Here is an 11,079-nt window from a genome sequence, read left to right as displayed (position 1 = left end):
CCTCTCCCACGAATAGACGACGTCCTTGATCGGCTCCATAACGCCAAGTACTCCTCGTCAATGGACCTCAAGACTGGCTATTGGCAAATCGAAATCGACGAAAGAAACCGAGAGAAGACGGCGTTCATAACACCGGACGGCCTTTTCGAGTTTAAGGTGATGCCCTTCGGCCTTTGCTCAGCGCCTGCAACTTTTCAACGCGTTATGGATACAGTACTGGCAGGATTGAAGTGGCAGACTTGCCTTGTATACGTGGACGACGTCGTCGTGTTTTCCTCGAGTTTCGACGAGCATCTTTGGCGCCTTGAAGCTGTACTTCAAGCCATCAAGACGTCCGGACTCACACTGAAGCCAGAAAAGTGCAGATTTGCGTATGAGGAGCTCTTGTTTCTGGCGCACGTTATCAGCAAGTCTGGAGTTCGTCCCGATCCACGAAAAACAGCCGCTATCGCCGACTTCTCGCCGCCCACTGACAAGAAAGCCGTGCGCCGATTTCTGGGCCTGTGTGCCTATTATAGGCGGTTCGTGAAAAACTTCGCCTGCATTGCCGATCCTCTCACTAACCTTATTAAGGCCGACGTGGAGTTTAAGTGGGAAACGCCGCAGGAACACGCTTTCCAGGAGCTTAAACATCGCCTCCAGACGCCTCCGTTACTTGCCCATTTCGACGAATTCGCCGAGACAGAAATACATACTGACGCAAGCAGCATAGGTCTTGGCGTCGTTCTTGTGCAGAGGGCTGACGGACACTAAAGGGTTATTAGTTACGCCAGCCGATCGCTATCCAAAGCAGAAGCAAATTATTCCACAACAGAAAAGGAGTGCCTCGCCATCATCTGGGCTACGTCGAAATTTCGCCCCTACTTCTACGGCAGGCCCTTCAAAGTTGTGAGCGACCACCACGCCTTGTGTTGGCTAGCCACCTTGAAGGACCCTTCAGGTCGCCTCGCACGATGGAGCCTAAGACTTCAAGAATATGACATTACTGTCATTTACAAATCCGGCAAAAAACACTCCGACGCTGACTGTCTCTCTCGTGCGCCTGTCGACCAACCGCTACCCGACGACTCGGATGACGACTACTTCTTGGGAACGATAACTACCGACGACTTCGCTGAACGACAGCGGGCCGACCCGGAACTTAAAGCCCTAATAGAATACCTCGAAGGCAGGACCGCCGAAGTCCCGAAGGTATTCAAGCGCGCACTTGCGTCGTTCTTTCTACGAAAAGGTCTTCTACAAAAGAAAAACTTTTCACCGCTTCGAGCTAAGTACCTCCTTGTGGTGCCTTCAGCTCTGCGACCAGAAGTCCTGCAGGCCCTGCACGACGATCCGACGGCAGGGCACCTCGGTGTTTCCCGCATGCTCGCGAGGACACAAGAAAGGTACTACTGGCCACGTCTTACCACCGACGTCACTCGTTATGTGAGGACATGCCGGGACTGTCAGCGACGCAAGACACCGCCGAAAAGGCCAGCGGGACTTCTGCAGCCAATTGATCCACCTTGCCGACCTTTCCAACAGATTGGTATGGACCTACTGGGGCCGTTCCCGACGTCGGCTTTCGGAAACAAGTGGATAGTGGTAGCTACCGACTACCTCACCCGCTACGCCGAGACAAAAGCCCTGCCAAAAGGCAGTGCATCCGAGGTAGCGAAGTTCTTCGTCGAAAATATCGTCCTACGTCACGGCGCCCCGGAGGTCCTTATCACCGACAGAGGAACGGCATTCACTGCCGACTTAACTCAAGCGATTTTGGCATACAGCCAAACAAACCACCGCCGGACGACAGCGTACCACCCACAGACCAACGGCCTCACCGAGCGGCTTAACAAAACGATCGCCGACATGCTGTCAATGTGACAGCATGTCGGCGATCGACAGCATGTCGGCAATGAGTGGGCACGGTGGAGCGGCAACGATGCGGTCGCTCAGAAATCCGATTTTGCTTTTTGTGCAGTTAGTCGCCTGGTTTGGAACATTACCACCGCGTGCGAATCCAGCGCGTGCCAACTACTCTTCACCGGTGTTGCTGGCGGCCCCGATCTGGATGAACACGCCCCTGCGTCATCTGCCACTATCTGACGGTGGCATCCTTTCCATCGTCACCTGGTCCACAACACTGCGGGCGACTGCAGCGACGCAAGAGCATATAAAGACCACGGAATTCTCCTGTTCCTTCAGTGGGCACGGTGGAGCGGCAACGATGCGGTCGCTCAGAAATCCGATTTTGCTTTTTGTGCAGTTAGTCGCCTGGTTTGGAACATTACCACCACGTGCGAATCCAGCGCGTGCCAACTACTCTTCACCGGTGTTGCTGGCGGCCCCGATCTGGATGAACACGCCCCTGCGTCATCTGCCACTATCTGACGGTGGCATCCTTTCCATCGTCACCTGGTCCACAACACTGCGGGCGACTGCAGCGACGCAAGAGCATATAAAGACCACGGAATTCTCCTGTTCCTTCAGTGGGCACGGTGGAGCGGCAACGATGCGGTCGCTCAGAAATCCGATTTTGCTTTTTGTGCAGTTAGTCGCCTGGTTTGGAACATTACCACCGCGTGCGAATCCAGCGCGTGCCAACTACTCTTCACCGGTGTTGCTGGCGGCCCCGATCTGGATGAACACGCCCCTGCGTCATCTGCCACTATCTGACGGTGGCATCCTTTCCATCGTCACCTGGTCCACAACACTGCGGGCGACTGCAGCGACGCAAGAGCATATAAAGACCACGGAATTCTCCTGTTCCTTCAGTGGGCACGGTGGAGCGGCAACGATGCGGTCGCTCAGAAATCCGATTTTGCTTTTTGTGCAGGTCAGTAAACCTCCTTCTCTCTACTGTAAGCGAACCAGTAACGTCTGTCTGCTGCTCCTACCGTGCCCAAGTGTCATATTTGAATGTGTGTGCGAATGCGTGCATGTCACAAAGCTTCTACCATGTTGTGGAGACGTTGAACTAAACCCTGGCCCTGCAAATACTAACAAAGAAATACTAGACGCGATCGCTAAGCTATCTGAAAAAGGTGATCACCGTCACGATGAGCTAATGGAAGCTCTTGCCGACCTAAAGACTAAACAGGAGGCATTAGCGCAAACTGTTGCTGATTTAACGGAAAGGTTGTCGGCGGTGGAAGCTTTCGTCGAGTCATGCGACGGTTCTGCAGTAGTCAGTGATGTGCCACGTCTAATCGCTGAAACTGTCAAGGTGCAAGGCCAGACACTCAGTGCCCGACTGGACGATCTTGAAGACAGGTCCAGACGAGAGAACGTATTGTTTTTTGGTATATCGGACAGCCCTAATGAGACGTGGGCTCAGTCTGAAGGCCATGTTCGTGATCTACTCTCCCGACACCTTGACATGCACATTTCTGACTCCGAAGTTTCCCGAGCACATAGGTTAGGAAGTTACGCCGCTAAAAAAGCTCGGCCAATTATCGTCAAATTTTCGTCATTTAAGGTTAGAGATGCTATCCTGATGCAGAGACAAAAATTCAAAGGAACTGGTGTATCAGCTAGCGAAGATTTTTGCAAAAGCACGCGAAACTCAAGGAAGAAATTAATGGAATTTGCTAAGGCAGCCGGGCAACCGTATTTGCTACGCGTTAACAAACTGGTCATGAACAAGAAAACTTACGTTTACTGCGCAGAAAGCGACAGCGTTCGCGAAATCAATTCACCCCAAGCTAAGGACAAAGAACCCTCTCTACCTGCACGTGCTGACACTTCTAGCACCTCATAGCTACGCCCGTCTCGTTGCTGCGCAGGAAACGCTTCTTTTTTCTTTTCTAATGTGCGCAGCGTCCTGAATAAACGCGTCGAACTGTCTTCTGCTATTGATTCCTGTTCCGCTGATATTGTTGGTCTGACAGAGACTTGGCTTTCTACAAAAGTAAGAAATGAAGAAATATTGGATTGTGAGAAGCACTACAAATTTTACCGATGCGACCGCGATTACCGGTCTGGTGGGGGTGTTCTGCTGGCGGTTGCCGATAATCTTGCCTCTCATATTATTCCTGTTATGTCTTCACTTGAACTTGTTTGTGTTCGCGTGCTCATTGATTCTCGCGAAATAATATTTTGTATTTGCTATCGATCACCAACTGCATCATCATCCTTTTGCAATGACTTGCATGATGTTGTCAATCAGCTGTTCGTCAGATACCCGAGATCACCTTTGTTCATTCTTGGCGATTTCAACTTTCCCGACATCATGTGGGAAAGAGACCCGGTTACCTTAAAGCACAACTCAGGTGAAAGTAGGGAATTTTTGAATTTTTGTCACGACTTCAACTTTACCCAGCTTGTTGACTTTCCTACTCGCGTTACTCCCACTTCCGCTAGCGTATTAGATCTAGTACTTACCAGTACACCTGACCTAGCTTCACCCTTCACTCATCTACCGGGAATTAGCGACCATTGCATAATCCACTTCACAATAAAAGCACGGGTTTCCATCAAGAAAAGAACAAAAATTATCCAAGACTATAGCAAAGCGGACTTTCATGGAATGAATACAGAGTTACAATCTTTTGTTGACCTATTCTTTGCTGGTTTTGAGCAGCGATCTGTTGAACAGAACTGGCTAGACTATAAGAACAAACTGCTAGCCCTAATTGACCGATTTGTACCTAAGAGAAAAGTTTCATCGAATCCTCGTTCTCCGTGGTTCAATAACACGTTGAAACGCATGCGCAATAAAAAGAAGCGGCTATTCAGACGCGCCAAATCAACAGCCAGAACAGACCTTTGGTCTTTTTATCAGACATTTAACAGAGAATTCTGTACTGCGCTTTCGAAAGCCAAAAAAGTATTTTTCGATGAAACTCTTCCTTCGCTGCTGCGCTCTAATCCACGTAAGTTTTGGAGCATCATTAGCGGAACTACAACGCGACATATCCAATTAATACAGTCTGATGTCCCTGTCGCTCTTAGCGAGTGCTGCAACGTTCTGAGTAATGTATTTGCTGCACACTTTCAGAACAGCATCCCAACTATATTTCCACAGTTAACAAGCACCGATTTCTTGCCAATGGACCCTATTATCATTGATGCAGTTGGTGTCGAAAAACTTGTTGGAAACTTGACAGTGTCATCATCAGCTGGTCCAGATTGCATTTCGTCAAAAATGTTGAAGTGTACTCAAGTCTATTCTTCTTTAATATTGTCAAAACTTTTTGAACAGTCATTACAGACGTCCACACTGCCATCTGACTGGAAGACTGGGAAGGTGGTCCCTGTGCATAAATCTGGTGATGTACATTCCCCCAATAACTACCGTCCCATATCGTTAACATCCATTCCAGTGAAAATCTTAGAGCATGTCATTTACTCGCACCTCATTGAATTCCTTGAATCTAATTCCTTCTTTAGCATTTATCAGCATGGCTTCCGTAAGACAGTTTCATGCGAAACACAGTTGCTGTGTTTTACTAACGACTTGTTTATTAACGCAGATCTTGAATTTGATACTGACTGCATATACTTAGATTTCGCTAAAGCATTTGACTCCGTTTCACACGCACTAATCATTTTCAAACTTACTCAGCTTAACATCGACCCCAATGTACTTACATGGATTAAAGAATTCCTCTCTAACCGCAGCCAGTACGTGACAGCTAATAATTTTTGTTCACCTAATTCCGCAGTATCATCTGGTGTACCGCAAGGGTCCGTTTTAGGGCCACTCCTTTTCTTAATTTACATTAATGATCTTCCTTCTTGTGTTTCTTCTTCTACTGTCCGACTCTTTGCAGACGACTGCGTCCTCTACCAGAAAATAACCAGTCATGTCGATCACCTTAACCTTCAACGCGACCTAGATAGCATATTCGCATGGTGTAACACATGGTTCATGACACTTAACATATCTAAATGCAAGAGCATGCAAGTTTCACGTCGCACTACCACCCACTGTCCGCGTACTTATTCCCTCAATAACATTCTATTACCATCTGTTGACAATTACAAATACCTTGGTGTTCACATATCTTCTAATCTTTCCTGGAATAAACACACAGAATATGTGATTAACAACGCTAACCGCATGCTTGGTTATCTGCGCCGTAACTTTTCCTCTGCGCCATCGTCACTCAAGTTAACACTGTATAAAACATTGGTCAGACCAAAATTAGAGTACGCATGCGCCATATGGGACCCAACTCATGCCATTCTCATTCAATCTCTCGAAACCACTCAGAATCGCGCAGCACGTTTCATTTTATCGAATTATTCACGTCATTCCAGTGTCACATCCATGAAGAGCACCCTAAACTTGCCTGATCTTTCATTGCGCCGCACATTGTCTCGCCTTAACCTTTTTCACAAAATCTATCATTATAACAGCCATTTGAAGGACGCCCTGTTTCATCCACCTCGCTTCATATCACCAAGGATGGATCATCGCTTTAAGGTGGGCCTACCATCCTGTCGCACCAGACTATATAATGATTCATTCGTGCCAAGGACAAGCGCCGCCTGGAACCACCTTCCCGCCTCCATCGCCTGTATAACGGACCAAAAAGACTTCAAGCTCGCCATACATGATGCCCTGTAGAATTTTTCTTTTTTTCCTGTTTTCTGTTTTTTTTTAACTTTTTAACTGCACTTACGATTGTTCAAACCACTCCTTTCTGTAGTGCCTTCGGGCCTTGAAAGTACCTTTAATAAATAAATAAATAAATAAATGTACGTCGATGTCGAACACAAGACGTGGGATGCCATTCTTCCGTATGTGACTTTCGCATACAACACGGCGATGCAGGAGACGACGCAGATATCTCCATACAAAATGGTCTACGGAAGGAGCCCGGCAACGGCGCTCGATGCCATGTTACCCAACGTCACCGACGAAGAAAACCTCGATGTGAGCGAGTACCTTCAACGCGCCGAAGAAGCCCGACAACTTGCGCGTCTCCGTATCAAGAATCAACAGACGACCGACAGCCACTGTTACAACCTTCGACGACGCTTCGTGGAATACCAGCCCGGTGAACGTGTTTGGGTGTGGACGCCGATACGCCGACGTGGACTAAGTGAAAAGCTTCTGCGACGGTACTTCGGACCGTACAAGGTGGTTGGACGTCTCGGCCCACTTGATTACGAGGTTGTCCCCGACGGCATCACGAACTCTCAACGACGCCGATCGCGACCTGAAGTCGTCCATGTCGCGCGCCTCAAGCCGTTTCATGCACGTTAACAAACTGAAACAGTGTTTTTTGTATTATTGTTGTATTGTAGTTTATTCATTGTACTTTCTTGCATTATTATTGTACCTTCATCTTTAGTTAAAGCATCGGGACGATGTCTTTTTTCAGAGGGGGGCAATGCCACGTTCCATTTCACAAGTTTTTGTTATCGTTCCGAAACACCACACGATTCTCGGCGCAAACCGCGCCTGCAGGTTTCGAGAAGGTTCCGGACTGTAGCAGATCGTTTCCATAAGATCACGCCCACTGTGCGAACGGTACAGATTGTTCTGGAACCTACGCCACCGCCAGCGATAACGCTAGAACATTCGACGGCAAGGGTATAAATGCCGACGCGCTTCGCCGCTTGTCAGTTGTTGATCGAAGGCCGACGCTGCGTTCGCCGCTATCAGTCCGAGACTGCTATCTGTGCAAGACTGCTGCTGCAATTAGACTTTTCCTTTACCGGGCACAGGTTCGCCCAAATAAACAGTTAAATCCCAACACGAAGTTTTCTGCCTTTGGCCACGTCACGACCCCATGACAATATGTTCGAGGACCTATAACAGTGGATAAGAAGTTGTGGACAAACACACATCGGGATCCGGACACTAAGGCGACGTACATATAAATGATGGAGTTGCGCAAAAGTCTAGAGAAGACATGTAATATAGCAAGAGAACAACTTGAGAAAGCGCACTTGTTGCAAAAAAGATATTACGACAGAAAAGTGTAGAAACCAGACCTATTTCCAGGAGATAAAGTTCTCGTTTTGTTGCCGGCGGATAAAAACAAATTATTCTTGTCATGAAAAGGTCCGTTCCCTGTGGTCGAAAGTTGTTTTGAACTAGACTACGTTATTAACCTCGGAAATAAAATAAACGTATTTCGCTATAACGTGTTGAAAAAATATAAAGAACGCGACAACGCCGACCCACCTTTGATGGCTGGAGCTGCAGCTGTCGAAGCCAAAACTGACGACTTGGACAACTTCCGGGGAGAAGATGGTCACGCCCCGCTGAAGCAGACTCAAGACTGGCCAGACATCTATATAGCTTCTGGACTAACAGAGGGACAGAGAACCCAGGTAACCACACTTCTTGCAGACCATAAAGAGATTTTCTTCGACCTACCATGTAAACCTGACCTCGTACAGCGCCAGTTAAAACTAACAACGCAGAAACAAATTCAAGTTTGACAGTACCATATGCCTTTCGCAATTAAAGAGGACGTGGAAAAAGAAATACAAGAGATGTTGGGCCTCGGGATCATTGAAAAATCTGACTCCCCGTACCACGCGCCTATCATCGTCGTTAAGAAGAATGACAGGAAAAAAACTGTTATGTAGTGATTTCCGCCAGTTGAACAAGGCTGTTGTTCCAGACTGTGAGCCGATTCGTCGCACTGACATGATGTTTGATAAGCTGACAAACTACCGCTACTTCTCAAGGTTCGACTTCCCACAGGGATACTGGCAAGTACCCATGGCCAACGAGTCGAAAAAACTCACAGCTTTTTCCTCTGACTCTGGTCTCTACCAGTTCAAGTTCATGCCGTTTGGGATTGAAACCACGCCAGCAGTGTTTAACATACTTATGCGCGCGGTCGTTGGAGATATTCTAAACGTGCTCCATTACTTCGACGATGTGCTTATCGCTACAACTACGTGGAAAGAGCACGTCGACACTCTACAGCTTTTCTTCACACGTGTCCGGCAGGCAAAGCTTACCATCAAACTTAAGAAGAGTGAAGTGGGCCTCCCTAAAACAAGTTTTCTGGATCAAGTCGTCGGCCAAGGGAAACTATAGACGATGAAAAGTACCACTGACAAGATAAAAGTGGCTGCAAGGCCACAAACAAAAAAAGACGTGCGAGCATTCCTGGGCTTCACCGGGTACTACAGAGACTTTGTACCCAATTATGCAGAACGGACGTACGTCTTAACGGAGGTAACAAAGAAGGGGGCGCCAAACAAAGTCGTCTTGAATTATCAGCAGGAAGTGGCCTTCCAGGAGTTGAAAAACGTGCTCATAACGCAACCTGTATTGTGATCCCCCGATTTGCAAAAACCGTTCGTTTTGCGCACGAACGCATCGTCACGCAGCTTAGGCGTGGTCTTACTTCAAGAAAATGAAGGTCGCCCCCACCCTGTCTCCTATGCCAGTAGGAAACTGCTGCCCCGTGAGGCAGCGTATTCCACGAACGAAAGAGAATGCCTCGCCGTAGTGTGGGCAATTCAAAAATACCAAGTCTTCCTTTATGGTCGACAATTTATATTGCAATGTGGCCACAAACCACTGGCATACATTCAATCTACCAAAGACCTTAATCAACGCATACTTCGTTGGAGTCTGCGACTTATGGAATATGACTTTACAGTTAGCTACATACGAGGCTCAGAAAATGTAGGCGCAGATTACCTGAGCCGAGCTACCACTTAGCTACCCTGTGTGTTTAACCTTCGGTGCGCTAACAGGACAATCTATGTGCCTGTGCTAGTCATGTTTCACTTTGATTGCTCTGCGTGTGTCGGGTGCCGCTCTACAGACTGCTTACCTGCGCGGCACGGCGTTCTGAAAGCGGGGGGAGGGGGAGTGTGACGATTCGGGGACGTTTTTTAGTGAAAACAGGACCTGGGAAGATAGAGGAAAACGAAAGCGCGTGTGTGGTGAGTGGCGGCACCACTCGTGAGCGGGCGCGTGAAAGGGGATTCTTCGGAACGTTGGAGAAAAAGGTCGGACCAAAGCAGTCGGGCAGCAGTGGCAGAACGAGGGTTGTGGCGGCTACCGGCCCGTTACGGCGCGCAACCTGTCATGACTGGACTGCATACGACCTCGGGAGACGAGCTACGCCAGGCGACGACGGTGCTCGTGGTCACGGTCGAGATTTGTTAGCGAGACGGCGTCTACGTGAGTTGCCGAGTCATGGAAGCTTAGGCGGGCTGGGCCGATCTATCGGGTGTTCTCGGGCGTGGCCGAGCACGGATCCGACCAGCCACCGCACAGCGAGCAGTTGCCCCAGCGAAGGCCGTGGTGCGACGGCAACTCCGGGACCTTCCCAAATCCAGGAGACGCGGCGACACGTCGGACCATTTCGACGACAGTTGCGTGAGTGGTTGACGTCGAGTGGTGCGCGAACTAGATTCACTGTGTCAGTGCCGAGTGAACCGTGACTACATGTTTTAAACGTGTAGAGCGAACTGGACTGGCACGAGTTAGGTGTGCAGGTATGCAGTTTTAGTTCATGTATGTAATTATGTACAACTTGTATAAACGTCCTGTCTTTATAAATGCCCTATTCCTTGTCGGTTGAGCACCTGGGCCCACACGAACTTCTCACAATAGATAAATAGATAGATAGATAAATAGATAGATAGATAGATAGATAGATAGATAGATAGATAGATAGATAGAAACATACATAGATAGATAAGCTGAAAGTCAATAAAGTTTGCTAAGAAATGCTTCGCATTTATTATGTACGAAAAGGCCCAGTGCTCTACGTTACTTCAATATAATGTACCATCTAGGACCTTGTAGTGCGGTCCTTATAAGTTCTGTCCCCCCCCCCCCCGCCTCTTTCGTGGCGCTGCTTATGTTGTACCGCTACAATTTGTAGCATTTTCAAACGTTCTGTAGAACGTGATAACAGTAGCGATTCAACGCTTTTATGAGCCTTCATCACTTATTATAATTCTCGGCTGTCAAGTTCGATGCACACGCTCGGTGCTCATACTCACGTCTACTCAGAATGGCACCGCAGGAGCTGTCGAAAAAGGTGAAACTCGTTTTGTCCTTGATCCTATGGACACAATCCCCGACATAGAGCGGAGACGTAAAAACTATAAATGATCTTATGTGCCCTGACATTGCTCACAGCAGTGCGTAATGTTTTG

General features: G+C 48.2%; 1 protein-coding gene across 2 annotated transcripts; it reads left to right on the top strand.

Annotated features, from left to right (window-relative positions):
- The first annotated feature begins 1,906 nt into the window (after positions 1 to 1,906).
- On the top strand, positions 1,907 to 6,538 carry LOC142796341 (uncharacterized). Of its 2 annotated transcripts, XM_075886700.1 has the most exons (3): positions 1,907 to 2,815; positions 5,183 to 5,249; positions 6,343 to 6,538. In XM_075886700.1, the coding sequence occupies exons 1-3, from the start codon at positions 1,922 to 1,924 to the stop codon at positions 6,348 to 6,350; spliced, it is 969 nt and encodes a 322-aa protein (XP_075742815.1). In that variant the 5' UTR covers positions 1,907 to 1,921; the 3' UTR covers positions 6,351 to 6,538. The 2 variants fall into 2 exon arrangements, with proteins under 2 accessions (XP_075742815.1, XP_075742816.1); XM_075886701.1 differs by lacking the exon at positions 5,183 to 5,249.
- The last annotated feature ends 4,541 nt before the right edge of the window (positions 6,539 to 11,079 follow it).

This window comes from Rhipicephalus microplus, chromosome 2, assembly GCF_043290135.1.
Source record: "Rhipicephalus microplus isolate Deutch F79 chromosome 2, USDA_Rmic, whole genome shotgun sequence".
Classification (NCBI taxonomy): domain Eukaryota; kingdom Metazoa; phylum Arthropoda; class Arachnida; order Ixodida; family Ixodidae; genus Rhipicephalus; species Rhipicephalus microplus.
Note: the sequence above shows the minus strand (reverse complement) of the source record. Positions and strands in the feature narration are given on the sequence as shown.

Coding starts and splice junctions, on each gene's coding strand:
- LOC142796341 (XM_075886700.1), top strand. CDS start 1,922: ATGCGGTCGCTCAGAAATCCGATTTTGCTTTTTGTGCAGTTAGTCGCC. Junction 2,816..5,182: donor CGATTTTGCTTTTTGTGCAG/GTCAGTAAACCT, acceptor CTTTTTGAACAG/TCATTACAGACGTCCACACT.